We start from the raw sequence: 26,906 nt of genomic DNA, 5'->3' as shown, positions 1-26,906 counted from the left end.
GCAATGGTATTCTGTTTGTGGTATTGACTGAGGCATGAATGTTGGCCAAAACACAATGTGAACCCTCTTTTTTTGAATGCTGTGAGATCTTTGACATCCTCCTGAAAGGGAAGATAAAATAGGGTTCTTGCTTAGAACTGCTCTTGCTTAGAACTGCTAGCTGACATTGGGCAGCACTGTGGCGCAGTGGTTAGCACTGCTGCCTCACGGTGCCAGGGATCCGGGTTCGATTCTTGGCTTGGGTCACTGACTGTCCAGAGTTCTCCCCGGGTGAGATTTTATGGCCTGGCTCATCCTGAAACTGTAAAATCCTGCTGGAGGTCAACAGACCTACCCACTCAATTCCCGTAAAATTCCCACCCCCTTGTCAGCGTGGACTTCCTCCTGGTGCTCCGGCATCCTCCCACAGTCCGAAAGACAGTGCTGGTTAGGTGTACTGGCCATGCTAAATTCTCCCTCAGTGCACCCGAACAGGGAGCCAGAGAGTGGCGACTGGGGGATTGTCACAGTAACTTCATTGCAGTGTTAATATATGATGTGGAGATGTTGGACTGGGGTGGGCACAGTAAGAAGCCTCACGGGTTAAAGTCCAACGGGTTTATTTGGAATTGCGAGGTTTCGGAGTGCTGCTCCCTCATCAGGTGGGACGATGCTCGTAACTCGCCTGATGAAGGAGCAGTGCTCCGAAAGCTCGTGATTCCTAATAAACGTGTTGGACTTTAACCTGGTGTTGTGAGACTTCTCGCAATGTTGATGTAAGCCTACTTGTGACACTAATAAATAAATAGGTAGATTATGATCGAAATTCTCCGACCTTGCGATCCACGGCTGGGATTTCCCGATCCCACTGCAGTGACTGGAGATTTGGCTGAGTGCTAAATTCTCGCTGGATGAAAGAGATTGGCGAATTCCAGCCATTGTGTTTGAGTCTGTGGAACTGGGTGGACTCTCTGGGTCAGAGGGTGTGGGGGAACAGTGCCACCCTGCAGTAAGGGGGCATCAGGAAAATTGTAATTAACCCCTTGTGGTCCGATACCTAAAGACAACCCTCGCGAGTGGTTGGTGCTGGGTCGGATACTTTTTCCTCAGCCAGTTGTGAAATGACAAGTAGAGTTGCGAAGGCGTATTGAACCTGGCTTCTGTTCAATGTCTGGCACTCCCAGTGTTGTAATTACAGTTATTAACTTTGGATGTGTGGTGTGTCAGCAGATGGCGGATCTAGAGGAAGGGAGATTACGGTGGCGACGGTGCCTTGCTGTTTGTGTGCATTGAATTTTTCATATTGCCAGAGTTAGGGTTGATAGCTTTGCCAGTCCAGGTTGGCACAGGGTATTTAATAACAATGCCAGGTGTGTACACAAAACATAAATGCTTGTGAGAATGAAGCAGCCCCACTCAGCATTTAAAACAGAATCATCCTGTGGATATAGGTGTGGCCAACAAAGCTGGTATTTACTGCCCTGCCCTGCCCTGAGCAAGTGGTAATGGGTATTTATGTCCTGTTGCACCCATGTAATGAAGGGGATCTCGCACAGTTAGGGAGGGAGTTCCAGGATTGTGACCCAGGACTGATAAACAAGCCATGATATAGGATGGTGTGTGACCCGTAGGAGATCTTTGAGGTGTTAGTGCTGCCGTCTGTCTGTTGCCCTTGGCCCCTCATGTACAGAGAGGCTGTATGTTTGCTGATGAAGCTTTAGAATAGAAGAATCCCTGCAGTGCAGATGGAGGCCATTCAGCCCATCAAGTCTGCACACCCTCTCCAACAGAACATTTTACTCAGTCCCATTCTCTTAACCCCATATATTTACCCCTCTGATCGACCTAACCTACACATCTTTGGACATTAGGGGGCAAACTAGCATGGCCAATCCATCTAACCTACACATCTTGGGACATTAAGGGGCAATTTAGCATGGTCAATCCATCTAATCTATACATCTTGGACATTAGGGGGCAGTTTATCGTAGATTCATAGAATCCTACAGTGCAGAAGGGGGCTATTCAGCCCATCGAGTCTGCACCAATCACAATCCCATCCAGCTTTTATCCCCATAACATCATTCTTAGCTAGTCCCCTGACACTAAGGAGCAACTTAGCATGACCAGTCCTCCTAACCCGCACATCTTTGGACTGGGAGGAAGCCGGAGCACCCGGAGGAAACCCACGCACAGATATGGGGAGAACGTGCAAACTCCACACAGACAGTGACCCAAGTCGGGAATCGAACCCGGGTCCCTGGTGGTGTGAGGCAGCAGTGCAAACAACTGTGCCACCGTGACACCCAATTTGTGAGTGCATTATCTAGATAAGCATTACCGCCACATTTGCAAAGTCTCCACATCTATGTTGGTGATGCTATTGGGTGTCCATGCCTGGCTGGGGAACTTGCTCAAAGAGTTAGGTTTTAAGGAGCATGTCAGAGGAGCGGGAGGGGCAACCTAGATGGCTTCTGCATGCCCATGAGACATGTCCCTGATGTTACTGATGGTGACCAGAGGGTTAAAGTGCTCCAACACAGGATGGAAGGGAGGATGAGAAGGTAACAGCTCACGTTATGCACCCCTTTCAGTACGAGAGTACAGGGCAGTACTCGCCGTTGAGTATGACAGTGTAGGGAGGCTGTGCAGCCCAGGGTGAGCTAAAGACCAACTAATGTAAAATGACATTGTTAATGTTAAATTACAAAGAGAAAATGATCTCAGATCTTGTCAGTCCTTGAATGCAGGCCTAACTCTCACTCTGTTTTTATTAGGTGCTGTTTTTTACCTACACTGGCGACAGTGGGGGTAAATGCAGAATCCCCAATTGCTGGTGGGATTGGAGATGGTGAGTATTTTACCGCAGTTTCATTGTATCTATTGTTATCCAGAGAGGTTGGATAGGCTTGGGTTGATTTCTCTGAAGCAGAGAACACCTGATTGAGGTGCTCAAGATTATGAAGGGCACGGACAGGGTGGATGAGGGAGCAGCTGTTCCCCTTAGGTGAAGGGTCAGTCACGAGGGGACACAAGTTAAAAATGAGGGGTGGGGGGCTTGGGGGGAATTTGAGGAAAAACATTTTTACCCAGAGGGCAGTGAGGGTCTGGAATGCGCTGCCTGGGAGGGTGGTAGAGGTGGGATGCCTCACATCCTTTAAAAAGTATCTGGATGAGTACTTGGCACATCATAACATTCAGGGCTATGGGCCAAGTGTTGGTTAATGGGATGAGGTGGGCAGGTCAGGGCTTTTCAGGCATTGGTGCAAACTTGATGGGCCGAAGGGCCTTTTCTGCACTGTAGTTTTCTGTGATTCTATTCTCTTTACATGATTATTAGCAGAGTATTAATAGACATAGCAGAGATTCTTTAGTCAAACCATTTTTCCCAAAGACTTTTTGTACATTTAAATTGTTTTTATGAATATTGGTTTATCCTATTTAATAATCAGTGCAACACAATCAGTGTAGTCATGGTTTTAATGTAGAGAATCAAATTGAGCATGGTAAAGCCCAGTAAATAGCACTGAAACCCCCTCCCCCTGCACTTTTTCACCTTAGTGCCATGGAATCCCTTGCACCCGAATGGACAGATATGGTCTTGGTTTAAAATCCCATTCAAAAGGTGGCACCCCTTCAGTACAGTGCTGGAGTGTCAGTGCAGGATTTTGTCAGGTCCTTGAGTGGGACTTGAACCCTCCCCCCCCCCGCTCCAACCTCATGACCAGGAGGTGAAAGTGCTTTCCACGGCTGACACTTCTAACTGCATCTTTGACATGGTGAGGCATTCCAAGGTGTTTCTCGGCGGGAATTTCTTCAGTCAGGGGGTGGTGAACCTTTGGAATTCTCTACTCCAGAGGAATGTGGAGGCCAAGTCGCTGAGTACGTTCAAGACAGAGATTGATGGATTTCTGGAGATTAATGACATCAAGGAATATGAGGAGAATGGGGGACAAAAACCTGGTGTAGAATTCGATGATCAGCCATGATCTGTTTGTGTGGTGGGGACAGGTTTGCATAACACGTTCCAACGTAAAGCAGATCAGGGATGGACAGATGACTGGGAACAGCAATCTGGAGGGATTTTAAAGTTTATTTATCAGTGTCACAAGTAGGCTTCCATTAACTCTGCAATGAAGTTACTGCAAAAATCCCTAGTTGCCACACTCTGGTGCCTGTTGGGGTACACTGAGGGAGAATTTAGCATGGCCAATGCACCTAACCAGCACATCCTTTGGACTGTGGGAGGAAACTGGAGCATCTGGAGGAAACCCACACAGACACGGGGAGAATGTGCAGATTCCGCACAGGCTGTGACCCAAGCCGGGAATCAAACCCGGGTCCCTGGCACTGTGAGGCAGCAGTGCTAACCCACTGTATTACCCCCATTTTAGGGTTGCAGGAGGGTACAGAAAAAGGGAGAGGAATTTGAAAACAAAGATGGTGATTTTAAACAGAAGGCTCACCTGGATTTTCGGGTAGCAAGTGCCAGAAGGGCAGCACTATGGTTAGCACTGCTGCCTCACAGCGCCTGGGACCCGGGTTCGATTCCAACCTTGGGTTACTGTCTGTGTGGAGTTTGCACATTCGCCCCCTTGTTGGCCTGGATTTCCTCCGGTTTCCTCCCTCAGTCCACAGATGTGTGGGTTAGGTTGATAGGCCGTGCTAAATTGCCCCTTAGTATCAGGGGAACTAGCTAGGGTAAATACAGGGGGTGTCAGGTGGGATTGTTGCTGGGGCAGGCTCGATGGGCCGAATGGCCTTCTCCTGCACTGTCAGGATTCCATTCTATGAATGTGGGTTGAACAAAGTCTTGTGTGAGTCAGGGTGCAGAACTTTGGAGGAGCTGGCCAGAATCTTACTACCGTTCGTGCTAATTCTTACCGTCCCATCACGGTGAGCGGAGACTTGGCGAGGTGCTAAATTCTCCGGCCTCTCTGCAGCGGGAGTGTGGCATGAGAGGCCAGTTAGATGCACTCATCGAATTTCACAGAGACTAGAAAGTGGGAGGCCAGTGTTAAAATAGCTAGGAGGGCACTATGACACTCTTCTTACCTTCTGAGTGAAGTGTGTTCCTGAGCTGATGGTCTCTGATGCCAACACCAGGTGACAGGGATAGAGAACGGGCCAGCACCTTCTAGCCTCTGGGATAAGTGTCGGTGAGAAATGCAGATAGGTTTTACTGGTTTAACTTCTGCTTTTGTGACCTGACTTCCCTTTGGTGCTCTCAGGTTGCCGGGGCTTTCCACCAGCTGCCGGCTTCACCTACTCCACTTGGTTCTCCATCATCAGCCTCAGTTCTGCTTTCGAGGCCCACCCGGTACGTTTCCTCACCCTCTTCCGTCACACGTCCAAGATGGAGAAGGACTTCACCTGCTTGTCAATCCGAATCTCGGCACCGGCGGAGCGATTGGTCATTTCCACCCAGGAGGAAGTGTTCGAACCCTTAGGTACAGAGTTACTATCCCTTCTTCATAAGGTGTAGGAGCAGAATTAGACCGTTCGGCCCATCGAGTCCATTCGATCATGGCTGATTTGCTCCTCATCCCCATTTTCCTGCCTTCTCCCCATAACCCTTCAACCCATTAAAAATCTGTCTAACTCCTCCTTAAATTTACTCACCATCCCAGCATCCACCACACTTTGGGGTAGCGAATTCCACAGATTCACGACCCTCTGGGAGAAGTAGTTTCTCCTCAACTCTGTTTTAAATTTGCTGCCCCTTATCCTAAGACCTCACATCCCAGAATGTCCCACAAGAGGAAACATCCGGTCCATGTCTACTCTAACCATATCTTTTATCATGTTGTGTACCTCAATTTAATCTCCCCTCATTCTTAATTCCAGAGAGTATAGGCCTAAAGTGTTCCACCTCTCTTCGTACCACAACTCCTCATCTCTGGAATCAATCTCATGAACCCCCTCTGAACTGCCTCCAATATCACTATATCTTTCCTTAAATAAGCAGACCGCAACTGTGCACAATTTTGTTGTAACGGTAAATTTGCTATTGGCGTTACAAGATTTTCTTTCTGTTCCTTGGCACTTCTGGAGAGGCAATTATCTCGAGGTATTATCAGTAGACTATTAATCCAGAAACCCAGCTAATGTTTTAGGGACCCGAGTTCGAATCCCGCCACGGCAGATGATGGATGTTGAATTCAATAAAAAATAGTGGGAATTCAGAATCTACTGAATTCATGAAACCACTGTCAGAAAAATCCATCTGGTTCACTAATATCCTTTAGGGAAGGAAATCTGCCATCCTTACCTGGTCTGACCTACATGAGACTCCAGAGCCACAGCAATGTGATTAACTTATAGCACAGTGGAGCCTGAATCATTGAATGGTTTCAAGAATAAAATAGATCTGTTTTTAATTAACAAAAGGGGTAAGGGGATCCGGTGGGGAGGAGGATTGGAGACCAGGAGAGCCATGATCTGATTGAATGGCGGAGCAGGTTCGAATTGCTGAATTTGCCTACTTCTGGTCCTAGTTCCCATGACTCTCAATTGCCCTCCATGGGCAACTAGGGATGGGCAATAAATGCTGGCCAACCAGCGGTGCCCATGTCCCATGAATGAATGAAAAACAAGTTCCATTAGGCACTGAAGTAGCAAATGCTTTTCTTAGTGTAAGATTGAACCATGTAGTGAAGGAACATTCCAGTTCGTCTACTTTAAGTCTCCATCAGGGTGGAGGGGGCACAATTGCGATAGGCATCAGTGCCCTTGATTTGAGGAGAGGATTATTGAATAGGGGTTTGCTCTCCATCCAATGGCCGATCTTGCTGGAAAGTGTGTGTGGGAGGACAGGTCAGTTATCCTATGGTTCATAGCCTGGTCATGCACTCAGACTGGACTGACAGAGCAGCAGCACTGCTCAAGACAAATGGATAGGAGAGAACTGTGAAAGTATTCATAATGGAGAAACTGGCCATTCTGTTTAACTGGCCCGACAATATCCTCCTCCAAACCATCTTTGTTGAAAGTCTATTAGAAACCCGGCACTGCAGAAGGAGGCCATTCAGCCCATCGAAGCTGCACCAACTATTCAACAGAGCATCCTACCCAGGCCTTACCCCGCAACCCCATATATTAACCCTGCTAATTTCCCTAACCCACACATCCTGGAACACTAAGAGTCAATTTAGCATGGCCAAGTCACCTAACCTGCACATCTTTGGACACTAAGGGGGAATTTAGTATGGCCAATCCACCACCTAAACTGCACATCTTTGGGCACTAAGGGGCAACTTAGCCAGGCCAATCCATGTAACCTGCACATCTTCAGACTGTGGAAGGAAAGCGGAGTACCCGGAGGAAACCCACACAAAAACAGGAAGAAGATGCAAACTCTATATATACACACACACACACACACACACACACACACACACACACACACACACACACACACACACACACACACACACACACACACACACACACACAAAAAGCTGGAACTCAACCCGGGGCCCTGGCACTGTGAGGCAGCAGCGCTAACCACTTATTTCTCCCCCCTTGAATGCATCTGTGCTGTTCACCTCATCCACCCCATGGGGTCATGAACCCCATATTCTAACTACTCTTTAGCTAAAGAAGCTTTTTTTGATTTGCCCATTAGAGTGATCAGTAACTATCTTACATCGGTTCTGCTCTCAGTTGCAAGTGGGAACACCTCCTCCTTATTAACAATCCCTTTCCCAAGATGAAGATTTCCATCAATCCTTAGCAGGGAAAGAGCTCTAATCCATCTTGATAGGTCTAACCATTCACCTGATATCATTCTAGTCAATTTCTTTTTTGCATCTTATTCAGTAGCTCAGCAAGTTCAGGCGGGAGGCAACCTGCACAGGTGGCACAGTGGTTAGCCCTCCTGCCTCTCAACACCAGGGACCCTGGTTCGATTCCTGGCTTGGGTCCCTGTCTGTGCGGAGTCTGCACATTCTGCTCCGTGTCTGTGTGGGTTTCCTCCCACAGTCCAGAGATGTGCGGGTTAGGTGGATTGGCCATGTTAAATTGCCCCTCAGTGTCAGGGGGACTAGCTATAGGGTAAATGCAAGGGGATAGGGCCTGGGTGGGATTGTGTTTGGTACAGACTCGATGGGCCAAATGGCCTCCTTCTGCACTGTAAGAGATTCTATGATAATCCTTTTCTGTGACAAGAGTTATGCCATGTGACGTAGAGTAATTAGTATCCCTTCTAAAATATTTAAACTTTTCCCACTTCAATATTATTCTATTCAGCATTATCCTGCGGTGATGGTGGGGGTTGGATTTAAAATAATTTACTGTTTTAATTTTACTCAGGATTTTGGGAACAAGAGTGCTGAGATTTCAGTTTATTTTTCATCTCTTAGTTCAAGGCTACGCAGCGTTGCCTAACAGTGTGGGTGAGAGACAGGCGAGTCCGGCAGCTCAAGGTGACCAAAGCGACGCACAGAAAGATCCAACTCTGTCTCCTTAGTTTGGCCTGCACATATAATCTTCTGAGACAAAAGTGAAGCCTACTTGTCTGAAACACCATATATCAATGTGAAGGAAACAGACATGACTGTTTTTCTGATGTTAAGACCCAAGTATGGTCAGTGTGGTTATAGAATTCAAGCTGCCATCTTCATTAGACATACAGGCTGGCACAATGGCTGCCTCACAACTCCTGGGACCTGGGTTCAATTCTGGCTGAAGGTGACTGTGGAGTTTGCACTTTTGCCCCATGTTTAAATTAGGCATAATAACTCCAGGAGCTGGCTGTGAAGGAACTGTGTTCTTGCTGCACAAAATGAAATTAAACACAACCCATAAGCCTGTGATGAGCCCCAACTGGGATTAAAAGGTTAATGGAACCTCTCAGGGTCTTGCTTTATATAAGGCTCGGTATACGAGCTCCACCTGGTTGGCTAATTTCCAATCCCCAGGGAGCTCATATTCAACAAGGCCAACTGGGGAGGGGGGGGGGGGGGTCAGTTAGTGATTCCCCATGCAGATCACAGGAGTTAGCACAGTAGGTTTCCCCCCATACTTCAAAGATGTGCAGGTTAGGTAGATTGGCCATAGCAAATTGCCCCTTAGTGTCCCAAGATGTGTAGGTTAGGGGGAATTAGCCATGGTTAAATATGTGGGGTTATGGGGATAAGATGGAAGAGAGGGCTTGAATAAGATATTCTGTCAGAAAGTCGGTGCAGGCTTGATGGGCTGAATGGCCTCCTTCTGCACTGTAGGGATTCTATGAGTGGAAGTCCTGCATTTATACGGCATCCCACACAACATCAAGGTCACTTCACCAGCCAACCAAGTACTTTTGAAGTGTTAATGTAGAAAGTGTGGCTGACAGTTTGCACAGAATTATGGGATGGCGCAGTGGTTAGCACTGCTTCCTCACAACATCAGGGATCCAGGTTCGATTCCTGGCTTGGGTCACTGTCAGTGTGGAGCCTTAACGTTCTCCCTGTGCCTGCATGGGTTTCCTCCAGGTGCTCCGGTTTCCTCCCACAGTCCGAAAGACGTGCTAGTTAGGTGGATTGCCCATGCTAAATTCTCCCTCGGTGTACCCGAACAGGCACCAGAGTATGGCAATTAGGAGATTTTCACAGTAACTTCATTGTAGTGTTAATGTAAGCCTACTTGTGACACTAAGAAAATAAACTTAAAACTTAATCAAAGTTTACCCCACTGCCTGTAACTGTTGATGTTGGATTTTTTTTCCATTCATAAGTAGCCCCTCCCCTGCCCCCTGATTCAAAAAGAAAATGGAGGATAATCAGCCAACTCTACAGTTGGTTCTTTTCAAGTTTCTTCAAGAACTATCTGCAGATATGTATATTCTGGATCCCTTTTCCTTGCTGCTGGAGAAAACTATGGCTTCCACTCCCTTTCCAATGGCATGGCTGAGGGCCCAAACTGTTGGATTTTATGGCCATTCAGAAGCAGGTTGACCAGAGGGGGAAACCAGAAAATCCCACTGGTGTAAAACTCCACCAGCCAAAGTGTTGGCTTCCCACACCCTCCAAGACGATTTGCTTCCCGAGTGGTCAATAAAAGCTCTCTTAAAGGGATAAGAGGGAGGGAAATGGTCCAAAGGGGCACTCTGTATTTGAACTCTACAGGATATGCTCGATACCCCCAGCTGAGGGTGCCTTTTCTCTTGTTCTTGTGCACTTTAGATTGGAGTGACTCAGGCTCGACTCAGCAATCTTCAGCATTGACCTCTGTGGAGTTCAACATCTCCAAGTACTTACTGATTGGACAGTGGCATCACTTAGCTGTGGTATTGAGCAAGGACGCTCGGAAGAACACCACCGTGCTGGCGTATTTAAACGGAAATGTCATAGGAACCGCTAAGGTGGATTTTACTTTTGAATTAATGTGATTTTATACACGTCCCATTTCCGTTGTAACGTCGCAAAATGAAATCACTTTATTTTTTCCCTCGTGAAAGCTTCTAATGTTCTAAGAAGTCTCACGACGCCAGGTTAAAGTCCAACGGGTAAATTTGGAATCACAAGCTTTCGGAGCACTGCTCCTTCGTCAGGTGGGTCATGCAGCGCTCTGAAAGCTCGTGTTTCCAAATAAACATGTTGGATTTTAACCCGGTGTTGTGAGAATTTACTGAGCCCATCACTGGCATCCCCGCATCAATGTTCTAAGAAAGTAACAGTTTGTGGATGGGTCATTTGCAGAACTGTTATCCCACCCCCTTCAGTATTCAAAAGCCTCAAAATCTCAAACTTGCATCATTTTGGTTCTTGTTGCGTCCTCATTTCGTAAACCCTCTGCCCCTTTCATAATTGGTGAGGAGGCGAAGGCCTAATGGTATTATCACTAGATTATTAATCCAGAAACCCAGCTAATATTCTGGGGACCCAGGTTCGAATCCCGCCATGGCAGGCAGTAGAATTTGAATTCAATAAAAATATCTAAAATTAAGAATCTACTGATGACCATGAAACCATTGTCGGAAAAACCCATCTGGTTCACTAATGTGCTTTAGGGAAGGAAATCTGCCGTCCTTACCTGGTTTGGCCTACATGTGATCCCAGAGCCACAGCAATGTGGTTGACTCTCAACTTCTCTTGGGTAACAAGGGATGGGCAATAAATGCTGGCCAGCCAGTGATGTCCATGTCCCACGAATGAATAAATAAAGTAATGCTCTGGCCCCTATCCTAAGTGGTTGGTTCCTTCAATAGAAAATCAGGTTTGTGGGCAAGAATTGTTCTTGTTTCACTTCCTGCACCTGCAGCGATTGTGCTCTCTGTACAAAACCTTTAATAACGTGTAGATATGTAGGATATTCCAGGGTTGCTTGCTTTGAATTATAGAATCCCTACAGTGCAGAAGGAGGCCATTCAGCCCATTGAGCCTGCACTGACAACAATCCTACCCAGGCCCAATCCCTTTAACCCCACCTATTCATCCCGCTAATCCCCCTGACACTAATGGTCGATTTAGCATAGCCAATCAATGTAACCCGCACATCTTTGGACTGTGGGAGGAAACCCACGCAGGGAATGTGCAGACTCCACGCACGCGCGCACACACAGAGTGACCCAAGCCGGGAATCGAACCCGAGTCCCTGGTGCTGTGAGGAAGCAGTGCTGACCAATGTGCCACCCCGAAGAAGAAAATCGTCAAGGTAGTCTATTAGTTAAATACCGATATGAAATGAGAAGATAATAGTGTACTTAGTGCAATGCCAATTCCTCACAGTAACTCTGAATCCCCGCTCTGTTAACAGATACAATACATTCAGACGTTTCCAGGGATGTATTTTTCTGGGGATTCATCATCAGCTGTCATTGACGTACATGGAATTATTGGGACTCCGCAGATTTGGAAGCAGCAATCCTCTTTGGTTTGGCGTCTGGGCCCAACGTGCTTGTTCGAAGAGGTGACCCCTCCAGAAACTGTCCAAGCCATTCACCAATTGGGACCCAACTACTTAGGCAATTTCCAGTCTGTTCATTTACCTGGTAGGTTGATGTATCAATTTAAGACACTGATCTACTTCACCCACTACCTTGAGATGCTTCGCTCCCTTTTGTTTAAAACAAATCTTTCCTTTCCTGCAGACGATGATTTAACCAACACATCAGTGCCCTCGGTGTTTGTGTCGGAAGAGAAATTATCCTTCAGTATCAATGTAGTATCATCAGCGGTCATGACCATTAAAGATATCAGAAATCATTATAATGAAGTGGATAGCCGGTTAATATCAAGTGAGGTATGTCCACTAATTCGTTTTAACAACATTTGTCTTTGGGTGGCCTGGTGGCACAGTGGTTAGCACTGCTGCCTCACAGTGAGAGGGCCCCAGGTTCAATTCCTGGCTTGGGTCATTTGTCTGTGTGGAGTTTTCTCCCAGTGTCTGCCAGCGTTTCCTCTGGGTGCTCCAGTTTCCCCCATGCTCCAAAGATGTGCGGGTTAGATGGATTGGACACGCTAAATTGCCCCTTAGTGTCCCGGGATGCTTAGGTTAGAGGGGTTAGTGGGGTAAATATGTGGGATTATGGAGGTGGGGCCAAGGTTGGATTGTACAGACTCGATGGGCCAAATGGCCTCCTTCTGCATTATAGGGGATTCTATGTATAACCAATCGGATTTATCCGATTTAAAAGTGTAAAATGAGGGGCAAACTCATTCAAAAGCAACTCTAATTGAGACTGGAATTTGTCCCACTGGATTGGAGAAGGTTAAGAGAAGATTTAAGAGAGTTCTTTTTTATCAGAAGATTCAAGGAGATAATTTTCCTCCTTTTTAGTCCATCTTCTCCTCTTCTGGAGCCAATGATGAAGGGTTTAAAGTTTATTTATTAGTGTCACAAGTAGGCTTACATTAACACTGCAATTGTGTGAGGAAACCAGAGCGCCTAGAGGAAACGCACGCAGACACAGGGAGAAGTGCAGACTCGAAGGGACAATTAAGGATGGCCAATCCACCTAACCTACATATCTTCACCTGGAGGAAACCCACACAGACATAGGGGAGAAATAGTGACCCAAGTCGGGAATCGAACCCAGGTCCCTGGCACTGTGAGGCGGCACTGCTAACCATTAGTGCCACCCTGTCACCCTCCAATCTAACATTGTCGCTGCGGTTGAGAGAAGGCATTCGGAGGAATTTCTTCCCACGCGCTCTGGAGAATTGGGGCTGCCTTTGCACAGGAAGTGGTTGCGGCGAAACTTCCTCCTCTTTTCTCGACATTGAAGAAAGCGCTGTCAGAGAGCCAGCGCAGATTCGATGGGCTGAATGGCCTCTTTCTGCACTGTTGGGATTCTATGATTTCACGAAATCAAAGATAAAGGATGAAAGGAGAGAGGAGGGCAATGGAAATAGTCTTTTATTCCACAGGCAAAAATTGAGTGCTGTCTCTATTCTGTTCTCTTAAGCATCAACGGTTGATCTTTCCAGCAGCTGTGTTCATTTTTAATGGCTAAAAAGGGTTGAATATCTTATTAACTTTGTTTTACTGCTCAGAAATCTCTTTTCCTTGGAGGCTAGTTGGAATGATTCAATCCAACTCCTACAACCTGCTTCTCCTGTTCCAGCCTCTTGTATGTCAATGATTTTCTTTTTACTGGCCTTGAGTAGTCTAGGCCCCAACTGCTGGAATTCCTTCCCTAAACCTCCCCACCTCTCTTCAAAACCTACCTCTGCGACCACTCCTTTACCCTAATGACTCCTCATGTGACTCATTTTCCGGTCCTTCCTGCCGATGAGTTCTTCCAGTCCCGCCAATGGTGACTCCCACACCTGCCACTGGCTGCAGAGGGCGTGAGCAATGGGAAAAGCAATTGACAGCAGCGGGGCTGGAAAATGCGCTGCTGGCTGATGGCAGCTACTATAAAATATACTGTGGGAGCATGGGGGTGAGGGGGGAATCCAAGCCCATTGTCCGATAGAAACATAGAGGAATCGATGCAAGAGTAGGCCATTCGGCCCTTCGAGCCTGCGCCATCATTCAACGTAATCATGGCTGATCATGCACTTTCAGTATCCCACGCCCACTTTCTCTCCATACCCCTTTTAGTCGCAAGGACCACATCCAGCTCCCTCTTGAACATATCTAACAAACTGGCCTCAGCAACGTCCTGTGGTAGAAAATTCCACAGGTTCGCAACCCTTTGAATGAAGAAGTTCTTCCTCATTTCAGTCCTGACTGGCTTACCTCTTATTCTTAGACTGTGACCCCTAGTTCTGGACTTTCTCCAACAGCGGGAACATTCTTCCCACATCTAGCCTGTCCAGTCCCATCAGGATTTTATGAGATTCCCTCTCGTTCTTTTGAATTCCAGCGAGGACAAGTCCAGTTGACCCGATCTCTCTTTGTATGTCAGTCCTACCATTCCAGGAATCAGTCTGGTGAACCTTTGCTGGACTCCCTCAACAGTAAGAATGTCCTTCCTCAGACCAAAACTGCACATAATACTCGAGGTGTGGCCTCACTGAGGCTCAGTATAACTACAGCAAGACATCCCTACTCCTATACTCAAATCCTCTTGCTATGGATGGACAGTGAGTGCCTTTGTCCTCGGATGGAAATGGCTAGCACGAGGGGACGTAGCTTTAGATTGAGGGGTGATAGACATAGACAGATGTCAGACGTAGGTTCTTTACTTAGAGTAGTAAAGGTGTGGAATGCCCTGCCTGCAACAGTAGTGGATTCGCCAACATTAAGGGCATTTAAATGGTCATTGGATAAACATATGGATGATATTGGAATAGTGTAGGTTAGATAGGCTTTAGATTGGTTTCACAGGTCGGCACAACATCGAGGGCCGAAGGGCCTGTACATAAGAACATAAGAAATAGGAGCAGGAGTAGGCCATCCAGCCCTTCGAGCCTGCCCCGCCATTCAATAAGATCATGGCTGATCTGTCGTGGCTCAGTTCCACTTTCCCGCCCTCTCCCCATAACCCTTAATCCCCTCTCTTATCAAGAACCCATCAACCCGCTTCTTAAAAATATTTAGCGAGGCAGCCTCCACCACTTCAACGGGCAGAGAATTCCAGAGATTCACCACCCTTTGAGTGAAGAAGTTCCTCCTCAACTCTGTTCTAAACCACCTCCCCTTTATCTTGAGGCTGTGCCCCCTAGTCCTACTGTCTTTTTTGAGCGGGAAGAGTCTCTCCACCTCTATCCTATCCATCCCATTCATCATCTTATACGTCTCAATGAGATCTCCCCTCATTCTTCTAAACTCTAACGAGTGCAAGCCTAGTTTATTCAGCCTCTCCTCATAGCTCAACCCCCTCAACTCCGGTATCAGCCTAGTAAACCTCCTCTGCACTCCCTCCAAGGCCAAAATATCCTTGCGCAGGTGCGGCGCCCAAAACTGCACACAGTACTCCAGCTGCGGCCTCACCAATGCCCTATACAGCTGCAGCAAGACCTCCCTACTTTTATATTCAATCCCCCTCGCTATGAAGGCCAGCATCCCATTCGCCTTCCTGACCACCTGCTGCACCTGTAATGTTCTATGAAGGCCAGCATGCCATTAGCTTTCCTCATCCCCTGCTGTACCTGCATGCCAACCTTCAGTGACTGTTCTACCATGATACCCAGGTCATGTTGCACTTTCCCCTTTTCCTAAACTGCCACCATTCAGATAATCTTCCTTCCTGTTTTTGCCATTAAAGTGAATAGCCTCACATATATCCACATTGTGTTGCATTTGCCAAGATGCTGCCCACTCTGTCAGCCAGGTCAGGTCACCCTGCCACCTCTTAGCATCCTCCTCACAGCACACACTGCCACCCAGGTTAGTGTCGTCTGCAAATTTGGAGATATTGCATTTAATTCCTTCGTCCAAATCACAAATGTATATTGTGAATAGTTGGGGTCCCAGGACTGAACCCTGCAGTACCCCACTAATCACTGCCTGCCACTCTGAAAAGGGCCCATTTATTCCCACTCTCTGCCAACCAGATCTCTATCCATGTCAATACATTACCCCCAATACCATCATTTTTAATTTTGTGCACTAATCTCTTGTGTGAGACCTTGTCAAAAGCCTTTTGGAAATCCAGATACACAACATCCACTGCTTCACCCTTGTCCACTCTCCTGGTCACATCCTCAAAGAATTCCAGAATATGTTGTTTGATTGTTATTCCTGAAGTGCATGAAAGGCACTACATAAATGTCAGCCGTTGCTGTTTGGATGTGCGTATGTGAAGCTTTGCCCATCCTTCACCATTAGCAACAAAGCAGTTGCCTTTCTCGTTGCTCATTTGGTGGCCAAGTGCCTTGATTACGAGAAAAAGGAAGGAGAGACAGGAGGGAAATCCTCATTCCGGCTTCACCTTCAGTGAGGACGCGTGGGGGATGCTGAGATGTTTCCAATTTTCTGGCACTGACGTTGCAACGTTTTCCCTCCCCTTTTGCTCGGAGCAGTTGGGAATTTCATCGCGAGATGACGCCATGCCCATCGTTCTGGCAAAGAATACGGCCAGCCACCTCCCAGGTCCCGCCCGAACAATCGGGGCGCCGATTGCGAGCTTCTTTGGTAAGGAATCGTAAATTGTACGAATGCTTCAAAAAAAATAAGAACTAAAGGGGCAAAAGATAGATGTGCTGTTAGGTTAGAAATAATCTTGGATCAGTTATTTGGGATACTTCCTGTTGTTGATCAGACCCAACTGTGGGATCCTCTGTATGGTTTACCTCAGTTAAAAGGCTTTATTTGAAGATATTTCTGCCTAATGTAACCAATCATGCTAAGCTTTAAAGCTAACTTGGCCACATTCTAAAACTCAGCTTGGAATTCTGAGGTTTGAGTTTAGAAATTGGCTACATTCTTTTAAAGTACAATGAGATAAACGGGCTTTCTCAAAAGGTAAAATGAAGCTTTCATGGTCGCAGATGCTAATTGTTTATGCAGCGAGACACTGTTTGTACCCAGCTCTTTAAAAACACAGATAGTCAGAAAGCTACATTGTTAATAAGGGTGATGTAGTCAGTTCGATTCTGTTCATCTGTCTTGAATCCTGTACAAGCTTTTTGATTCGAGTCTGCATTGTTTCTGTCTCTCTCCCCCCCCGCTCCCTCTATCTGCCTGTCTCTCTTTCTTTCTTTTTCTCTGTCTCTCTTTCTTTCTTTTTCTCTGTCTCTCTTTCTTTCTTTTTCTCTGTCTCTCTTTCTTTCTTTTTCTCTGTCTCTCTTTCTTTCTTTTTCTCTGTCTCTCTTTCTTTCTTTTTCTCTGTCTCTCTTTCTTTCTTTTTCTCTGTCTCTCTTTCTTTCTTTTTCTCTGTCTCTCTTTCTTTCTTTTTCTCTGTCTCTCTTTCTTTCTTTTTCTCTCTCTAGAAAATTAATATTTTTCACTTACTGTAAACGCTAATTTTAAATGATGTTTAATAAATTAAGTTTGACTGCTGACCAGTTCTGCTTACTAAGAAGAGAACAAGACGCTTCACCACCCACCTCCGATATCTCATGGGGAAGTGCTTTTTTTCCCCTCTCTGCCTGTCCCTAAAGTGCTGATTGACTGGGATGTGTGTGCGGCTCTGCATACATCAAGTGGATATTCGTCATGTACAAGTGGGCTGCTTAGCTTTGGGGACTGGCGGCTCAGCTGATGATGATGACACGCTGAATCACAAGGGTGCAGTTTTCAAGCCCCACACAAGGTCTTGAACGTTGTTATCTAGTCTGGCTTTCCAATGGAGTGCAGAGGGAGTGCTGTACTGTCAGTGGTGCTGTCTCCCCCCCCACCCCCGACCACACCAACGTCTTCCCCCTTGGGGTAAGTTTTAAAAGACCCTGGGTGGAAATTTTCTGCCCGTTCCTGCCAGCTGGATTTTCCTGAACATTAAATTCTCTGCCCTCACTTGCAGCGGAGCCGTCTCTCGGTGGTAGCACTCTTGTGCAGGGCTTGGTGGGTTCAGGTCCACCAAGGTGCTCCGGTTTCATCCCATGGTCCAAAGATGTGTAGGTTAGGTGGGTTGGCCATGCCACATTGCCCCTGATGTCCATGGATGTGTAGATTAGGTGAACTGGCCATACTAAATTACCCCTTTGTGAACGGGGATTAGGATTTGAATGAATGTCTTCATAGAAACCCTGCAATGCAGAAGGAGGCCATTCGGCCCATCGAGTCTGCACCAACCACAATCCCACCCAGGCCCTATCCCCACATCCCTCTGATCCACTAATCCCTTTAACCTATGCATCTCAGGACTCTAAGCGGGGGCAATTTTTAGTGTGGTCAATCAACCTAACCCGCACGTTTTTGGACTGTGGGAGGAAACCCACGCTGACATGAGGAGAATGTGCAAACTCCACACAGACAGTGACCCAAGTGGGGAATCGAATCCAGGTCCCTGGAGCTGTGAAGCAGCAGGGTTAACCATGTCTTTCGCAAGAAACCACTTGGGAGACTGAAAGAAGGTAAAAGCACGTGGGATCCAGGGTAACTTGGCAAGTTGGATCCAAAATTGGATTAGTGATAGGAGACAAGTGGTGGTGTAACTGGCAGCCATTGTCTACAGTGGTGTACCACAGGAATCAGTGCTAGGTCCCTTATTGTTCATAATACGTACAAGTAACATAGATGAGAATGTGGGGAGGATGATAAGTAAGTTTGTAGATGACAATGGATTTGATTTATTATTTTGTCACATGTATTAGTATAAAGTGAAAAGTATTGTTTCTTGCTCACTATACAGACAAAGCATACCGTTTGGAGAGAAGGAAAGGAGAGAGTGCAGAATTTGTGCACAGTAAGCTCTCAAAGAGAACTCTGGCTCTTTATCAAATAATGCTGTGGGGCCTCTTGTCTCAAACTGAGAGAAAAGGGCGCAGTGCTAGGCTGAATGTGCACATAATCCAGCCTGACGTTGCACCCTTTGTGAGTGTGCTCCACTATTGGAGGTGCCATTTTTTTGGATGGGTCATTGAAACCAGGCCTCATCTTCCCTCTCAGATTGAGACAAGGGGCCCCATAACATTATTTGATAAAGAGCCGAGGTTCTCTTTGAGAGCTTGCGGTGCACAAATTGGTTGCCATATTTCCTACATTCATAGAATCCAATCATTAGAATTGCTGCAGTGCAGCAGGAGGTCATTCAGCTCATTGAGACTACACCAACAACAATTTCACCCTAGCCCTATCCCCATAACTCCACGCATGCCCCTGTTTACATCAACAGGGACAAAGTAGAAATGGCTGAGAACTTCAAGTTTTTAAGTGTCCAGATCACCAGCAACCTGCCCTGGTCCCATAGTTAAGAAAGCCCACAAATGCCTCTACTTTCTTAAGGAAATTTGGCATTTCCGCTCCAATTCTCACCAAATTCTGCAGACGCACCATAGAAAACATTCTTTCCGGTTTTATCACAGCTTGGTATGGCTCCTGCTCTGCCCAGCACCACAAGAAATTACAAAGGGTTGTGAGTAAAGCCCAATCCATCACGCAAACCAGCCTTCCATCCATTGACTCTGTCTACACTTCCCTGTAGTGTAGACAGAGTCAATGGATGGGAGGCTGGTTGGCCTTGGAAAATCAGTCAGCATAATCAAGGACCCCACGCACCCTGGACATTCTCTCTTCCACCTTCTTCCTTTGGGAAAAAGATACAAAAATCTGAGATCATGTACCAAGCGACTCAAGAACAGCTTCTTCCCTGCTGCCATCAGACTTTTGAATGGACCTACCTTGCATTGAGTTGATCTTTCTCTTCACTCTAGCAATGAATGTAACACTACATTCTGCACTCTTTCCTTTCCTTCTCTCTGAATGATATGTTTTGTCTATATAGTGTGCAAGAAACAATACTTTTCACTTTACACTAATACGTGTGAAATTATAAATCAAATCCTAGCCCCTGTGGCACAAAGGGACAATTTAGCATTGCCAATCCACCTAACCTACATATCTATGGACACGAAGGAGCTGTTTATCATGGCCAATCCACCTAATCTACACTTCTATGGACATAAGGGGCAACTTATCATGGCCAATCCACCTACCCCGCTCACCTTTGGACACCAAGGAGCAATTTAGCACGGCCAATCCACCTAACCTACACATCTTTGGACTGTGGGAGGAAACCGGTGCACCAGGAGGAAACCCACACAGACACGGGGAGAATGTGCAGACTCCACACAGACAGTGACCCAAAGCCAGAAATGAACCTGAGTCTCTGACACCGCGAGGCAGCAGTGCTAACCACTTCATTAGCTGTAAAGTATTCTGGGATGGCCTGAGATTTGGTTACATTACACGCAAGTTGTCCTCCATTTTAAACATCTTTCCTGTGCGTTTCTTTATTCATTTATAACTCCAAAAAGAAGACGCTGTTCCGTGACTGTAACGTTGCACTGATTAAAATATCTTCCTATAAGGTGGTTTGCTGGGAAAAACTTGGCTAAGTCATCGTTCTGGCCCAGTGCCACCGCCATTACCATCAGATAGGATACAAGGGATTAGCAAATGGCTTGGTGTGGAAGTATTGCTGAAGGATTGACAAGACCCCGAGAGCTCGCCGAGATTGATAAGGGAGTCGTTTTGAAGATAATCCTCGTTATTTATTTGATTGCTGTAATTAGTCCGTGGAAATGGCTCCCTTCATCTCTTGAATGAGGCGACAAAACCCAAGCCCCTGTCTGCCCTGCACGACTGAACCGAGCCTGGAAAAGGTCCCTCGGTGCCTTCTGTAATGAACAGACCTACTAAAGGCTGAGGTCCTGGACAAATTGCCCTGCCTAATTTCTGTATCATTATTTACCCCATACTGTGACAACATTCTGCTGTAAACAAGTCATCAAGACCTTTCAGGACTTTTTGATGAAATATTTTGGATCGGTTTAGTTTATTGTAGCAATTACAGTGCGTTCCATCCCCTTTGAGTAAATCCTTTAATTAAAAACAGCAAAATAGATCAATATTTTACCTGGCACGCACCAATTTATAGCACCTTTAATATTAAAGGTTTACAGCGAAATGGCCCCGCAGTGCCAGTCTGGCCCACTGGTAGCAATCTTGCCACGAAAACAGTAAGTTGCGAGTTCAAGTCCCACTCTAGGACTGCAACCCGCAGACTAAGCAGATGGTTCACTGCAGAACTGACAGAGTGTTATAGGTGATGATTTTCAGATGGGACTTTACAGTGAGACCCTTTGTACCAGCTCTTGAGGAGCTTAAATATCTAGAAGAACTATTTGAAAAAGTACAGGGAGTTCTTCTGGTGTGCCAGCCAGCACAAAGACCTCATCCAGTGCTGCTGTGTCCACGTTAGTTGGTCAACCACACGTTCTTTGTTTGAAAGGCCTTACTGTGTACATTTGAACCCGATGTTCCCTATGTTATAACAAAGTGCACGTCAGAAAAAAAAAGATTAATTTGTTATACAGGAATTATAAGTAACTTGCTGCATAAATGTGGGTAGCACGGCGGCACAGTGGTTAGCACTGCTGCCTCACAGCACCAGGGACCGGGTTCGATCCCCAGCTTCGGTCACAGTCTGTGTGGAGTCTGCACATTCTCCCCGTGTCTGTGCGGGTTTCCTCTGGGTGCTCCGGTTTCGTCCCACAGCCCGAAAGACTCGCTGGTTAGGTGCAGTGACCTGAACAGGCGCCGGAGAGTGGCGACAAGGGGAATTTCACAGTAACTTCATTGCGGTGTTAATGTAAGCCTTACTTGTGACTGATAAATAAATAAACTTTAAATCCCTTTCCCAGGACAGAGCCTCATCAAACGTTAAGTGGTTCGAACATTGAAGTGGTGGAGGCTACCTCGTTGAATATATCTAAGACACGGGTAGATAGATTTCTGATAGACAAGGTAATTAAGGGTTATGGGGAGAAAGCGGGAAAGTGGAACTGATCCACTTCAGATCAGCCATGATCTTATTGAATGGCGGGGCAGGCTCGAAGGGCTAGATGGCCTAATCCTGCTCCTATTTCTTATGTTCTTTCATGAAAAAAAAATTGCATTTACGCAGTGGCCTGGTGCTACATTGGTTAGCACTGCTGCTTGACAGTGCCAGGGAACTCGGGTTCAACTCCGGATGACTGCCTGTGCAGAGTCTGCATGTTCTCCCTGTGTCTGCGTGGGTTTTCTCCAGGTACTCCAATTTCATCCCACAGTCCAAAGATGTGCAGAGCAGGTGGATCGGCCATGCTAAATTATCAGGGGGATTAGCAGGGTAAATATGTGGGGTTATGGGAATAGGGTCTGGGTAGGATTGTGGTTGGTGCAGATGCGATGGGCTGAATGGCCTCTTTCTGCGCTGTAGCGATTTTTATGATTCAATGCCTCACACCACCTCAAGGCATCACCAATCACTTTGCGGCCAATGAAATACTTCCAAAGTATCAATCTGCAATTCTCTTTCCCAGGACAGAACCTCATCAAACATTAATTTGTAAAAACTTGGATTTGGTCTATTGGCTTGGTAATAGGTTTTATAGTATCCTGGAGAAAGTTGGTCTCAGGGTTTGAACTTCTTAGTTGAAGGCAAAATACTGCGTACGCTGGAGCCTGAAGCAAGAACAGAAAATGCTGGAAAATCTCAGCGGGTCTGGCAGCATCTGTAAGGAGAGAAAAGAGCTGATGTTTCACGTCTGGATGACTTTTTGTCAAAGCTTTGGCAAAGGTCATCTAGACTCGAAACGTCAGCTCTTTTCTCTCCTAACCGATGCTGTCTCACCTGCCGATATTTTCCAACATTTTCTCTTTTGGTGGAAGAGAGAATGTCTGGGGTGTGTGGGGTCTTTGATTCTGCTGGCTGCTTTTCCAAGGCAGCGGGAAATGTAGACAGAGTCAATAGATGGGAGGCTGGTTTGCGCGATGGACTGGGTTACATTCACAACAATTTGTAGTTTCTTGCCATCTGGGACAGAGTAAGAGCCATACCAAGCTGTGATTCAACCAGAAAATAAAACACTTTCTGTGATGCATCTGTAAAAAATTGTCTTGGTCAGAGCAGTATTGGTCAAACGCATGCAAATGTTCAAATTTCATAATGCTTTAGCCTATCAGCGCAAAGGTATAATTGAAAAGCAGCGAGAGACGGATCTAATCAGCCCCTCTACGTATTGTTACTTATACCATGTCCGATTCCTTCTGAAGGGCAAGGGAACCGTTGACCTCTGCACGGAACTGTGTCTCAAAAGTTTGGTTTGAATTCCTTCGCGAAGTGAACACTCAACAGCCGTGATTTATCCTTTCTTTAGGAGTCAGAACGTTCTTTTCAAATCCGGCTGCCAACTGCTTGCAGTTTGTCGGTGGCCCCGCTGTGATATTAGGCCTCGTTGCCATGGCTTCTGACGACCATGAGATGTACGCAGCTGTCAAGGTTCTGATATCTGTTCTCAATAGCAGCACGCTGTCTGAAAAAGAGATGCGACGCATCGGAGGCTACAGGGTAAATGGACCAACTTGCAGATGACCCAAAGTTTATTGGTAGCTGAGCAGTTGTCTTGTGGGATTCTAATAAATGCAATTGAGCCTTGAAGTTTATAAAATTTCAAGAGGCCATATCGGTTTCAGGTGTAAAGGGTGGGGGGGCATTTTCTGGCCTTGCCTGCCCCAGAACTGGGAAGTCCCACCTGAAGTCAGTGGACTTCTGCATGGGCCGCACCCCCCTCCCCACCTGCTGCACTTCCCGTGACGGGCGGGACGAGGAAACTCTCCCCTCCCCACACCCCCGTGCAAGTCTCAGTTGATTTTTTTTTAACTCTACACGAACATTAAAAATGTTTGACGGTGCACAATCTTTTGATCAGAATGATGCGCAATGGAAGGCTAGTCAAAGATTGACTTGAGGATTTTGTCTTCTTTTTGAACTGAACCACAAACCAAGTGATCTGCTAAACAGAAGACAAACACAGACTCTGAGCTGAAGATTGTCGCACATTTTTAAATTCCCTTTATTTCTAAATTCTTTCATGGAATGCAGGCGTCGTTGGCTAGACCAACATTTTATTGTCAACCTAATTGCGCAGACAGTGGCCTAATGGTATTATCACTCGACTATTAACCCAGAAACTCACTTAATGTTCCGGGGACCCGGGTTCAAATCCTGCTATGGCAGATGGTGGAATTTGAATTCAGTTTTAAAAAAAAATCTGGAATTAAGAACGTACTGATGACCGTGAAACCATTGTCGGAAAAACCCACCTGGTTCACTAATGTCCTTTAGGGAAGGAAGTCCGCCGTCCTTACCTGGTCTGGCCTACATGTGACTCCAGAGCCACAGCGATGTGGCTGGCTTAACTGATTTCAAATTCCATCATCTGCCTTGGCGGGATTCAGCACATTAGTAAAGTTTATTTATTTGTCACAAGTAGGCTTACATTAACACTGCAATGAAGTTAATGTGAAATTCCCCTAGTCGCCACACTCCGGCACCTGTTCGGATACGCTGAGGGAGAATTTGGCACGGCCAATGCACCTAACCAGCACGTCTTTTGGAAGGAAACCGGAGCACCTGGAAGAAACTCGCGCAGATATGGGGAGAATGTACAGACTCCGCACAGACAGTGACCCAAGCCGGGAATCGAACTCGCGTCCCTGGCGCTGTGAGGTGGCAGTGCTAACCACTGTGCCACCCCTACATTAGTTGAGTTTCTGGATTAATAGTCAAGCAATAATACCATTCAGATACCATCTCTATAAACTATAAGTTTGAACTTTGCGAGCAACTCTAAATTTGTTTTATTTTGTTTGACCTGGTCCTCGCACGCTGTGCGATGCTTACAGTCTGTCTACTGTCGTGGCTTCAGATAAATTCCACTCCACTCTTTCTATCCCTTTGTAGCTGTTAGCGCTGCTGATAAGGAGGAGAGTGCGACTGTTAAATGCAAGAATTTTTCAACTGATACTGACGATAGTTGGAACCGCAGAGCTGGGCCAGGGAACCTCGACAATCCGGAATGTCTGCGCTTTCAGAGATCTGCTCTGTGACTTTGAGGTAAATGGGAATCGCAGCGGGATTCGGGTCACGGATCACACAAAGGTCTGCTGACCTTGAGTGGGATTTTCCGGCCTTGGGGTGAGCTTGGTCAGAAAATCCCACCCCAAGCGTTGGTCGGTTGTTCAAATTGTGGAGGCCATCGTAGAATCCTACAATAGAGGAGGAGGCCATTCGGCCCATCGGGTTTGCACTGACCACAATCCCACCCAAGCCCTATCCCCGTAACTCCATGCATTTACCCTAGCTAGTCCTCTAACACTAGGGTTAACCTAGCATTACCAATCCATCTAACCTTTGGATTGCGGGAGGAAACCGGAACACCCAGAGGAAGCCTTCACAGTGATAGGGAGATACTCCACACACAGACAGTGACCCAAGCCAGGAATCGAACCTGGGTCCCTGGCATTGCGAGGCAGCAGTGCTAACCACTGTACTACAATGCTTCCCCATGACTCATGGTTGAGTTTGACTTTGTTTTGTGGGGTTAACACACTTTGTGGTTTGGGGTGGGGGACATCAGATAGTTTTCAGGACTGGATCTCTGCCTGATTCCGTTTCCCCCGCAGGGATGTTCCAGATTTGTGGCTGCATGGATTGGCCATCACTGGCTTTACTTTATTTCCAAACTGAGGGCTACAGGACAGGTCGATCAGGTGGCTATAAAGGCACATGGGGCACTTGACTTTAATAGCCAAGGTATAGAATGTAAGAGCAAGCAGGTTATGACGGAGCTGGATAAAAGTCTTGCTAGACCACAGGTAGAATAATGTGCCGCTGTGGTCACATCACCATAAGAAGGGTGTGATTGCACTGGAGATGGGGTGCAGAGGAGGTTCACCAGGATGTTGCCTGGGCTGGAGTGTTTCAGCTATAAAGAGAGGCTGAATAGACTGGTGGTGGAATGGAGAAGACTGAGGGGGGACCTGATTGAGGTGTACAAAATTATGAGGGGCACACGGGGTAGATAGGAAGAAATGTTTCTCTTTAGAGGGGTCAGTAACAAGGGAGGCAGAGACTTAAAGTTAAAGTTTATTTATTAGTCACAGGTAGGCTTACATTAACGCTGCAATGAAGTTACCGTGATGATCCCCTAGTCGCCACACTCCTGTTTGCGTACACTGAGGGAGAATTTAGCACAGTCAATGCACCCTAACCAGCACGTCTTTCAGACTATGGGAGGAAACCAGAGCACCCGGAAGGGGGCAGGAGATCTAGGGGGGATTTGAGGGAAAACTTTTTCACCCAGAGGATGGCAGGAATCTGGAATTCACTGCCTGAAAGGGTGTGTAGAGGCGGGAACCCTCGCAACATTTAAGAAGCATTTAGATGAATTCTTGAAATGTCTTAGCGTCCAAGGCTGCAGACCAAGGGCTGAAAAATGGGATTAGAATAGATCGGTGTTTGATGGCCAGCACAGACGCGATGGGCTGAAGGGCCTCTTTGTGCTTTACGGCTGATTTCAGCTCGGATTATTGCCTGTGCTGGAAGCAGCCTTTTTGTCTGTAGCTTTTTGGGAATGAATGCTGTTGGTACAATGGCGCGCAGAGTTTGTGTCCACGGTGTGTTCAACTGCCTTCTCATTGTCGCTAACGGAATAGCTTCTCTTACTTGTTTAAGATCTGGCTGAATTCTCCAGAGACACTTGACTTGCTGCTTTTCAAACATTTCCTGGAACTTCTGTCAAGCAGGTAAGAGGATGTGTCGGAATCATTGTCATCTGACTGCTCGCTGATTTAATTAAAATATCTGTATGCTCAAAGGCGCAATGGAGAATGTGAATCATTGAATTTATTAAACACATGTACAGAGGACAGGAAAATAATTACTTTTGAACTCGGAAATATTGCTGTTTGCGGTTTATGAAATCCGTATCATTCCATCATTTCTCTCCAGCCGGGAGTGACTCTGGTAACATGGAAACATAGAAGCAGGAGGAGGCTGTTTAGCCCTTCAAGCCCGTTCTGCCATTCTTCACGATCGTGGATGATCATCCAACTCTAATCCTGCT

The 26,906-nt window shown here is 46.6% G+C and overlaps 1 protein-coding gene across 1 annotated transcript in view; it reads left to right on the top strand.

Annotated features, from left to right (window-relative positions):
• Positions 1-26,906, top strand: part of wdfy4 (WDFY family member 4) — a 262,215-nt gene that overhangs the window by 59,917 nt on the left and 175,392 nt on the right. The window contains exons 16-24 of the mRNA XM_080215932.1: positions 2,757-2,830; positions 5,211-5,429; positions 10,146-10,324; positions 11,719-11,953; positions 12,053-12,204; positions 16,377-16,488; positions 23,157-23,347; positions 24,743-24,895; positions 26,516-26,586. Of these exons, the coding sequence (XP_080072058.1) occupies positions 2,757-2,830; positions 5,211-5,429; positions 10,146-10,324; positions 11,719-11,953; positions 12,053-12,204; positions 16,377-16,488; positions 23,157-23,347; positions 24,743-24,895; positions 26,516-26,586 (1,386 nt within the window). The remainder of the gene's footprint in view (positions 1-2,756; positions 2,831-5,210; positions 5,430-10,145; positions 10,325-11,718; positions 11,954-12,052; positions 12,205-16,376; positions 16,489-23,156; positions 23,348-24,742; positions 24,896-26,515; positions 26,587-26,906) is intronic.

The sequence above is a fragment of the Carcharhinus amblyrhynchos genome, chromosome 31 (genome assembly GCF_965287045.1).
Source record: "Carcharhinus amblyrhynchos chromosome 31, sCarAmb.v2.hapA, whole genome shotgun sequence".
Classification (NCBI taxonomy): Eukaryota; Metazoa; Chordata; class Chondrichthyes; order Carcharhiniformes; family Carcharhinidae; genus Carcharhinus; species Carcharhinus amblyrhynchos.
This window is presented reverse-complemented; position numbering and strand designations above follow the sequence as displayed.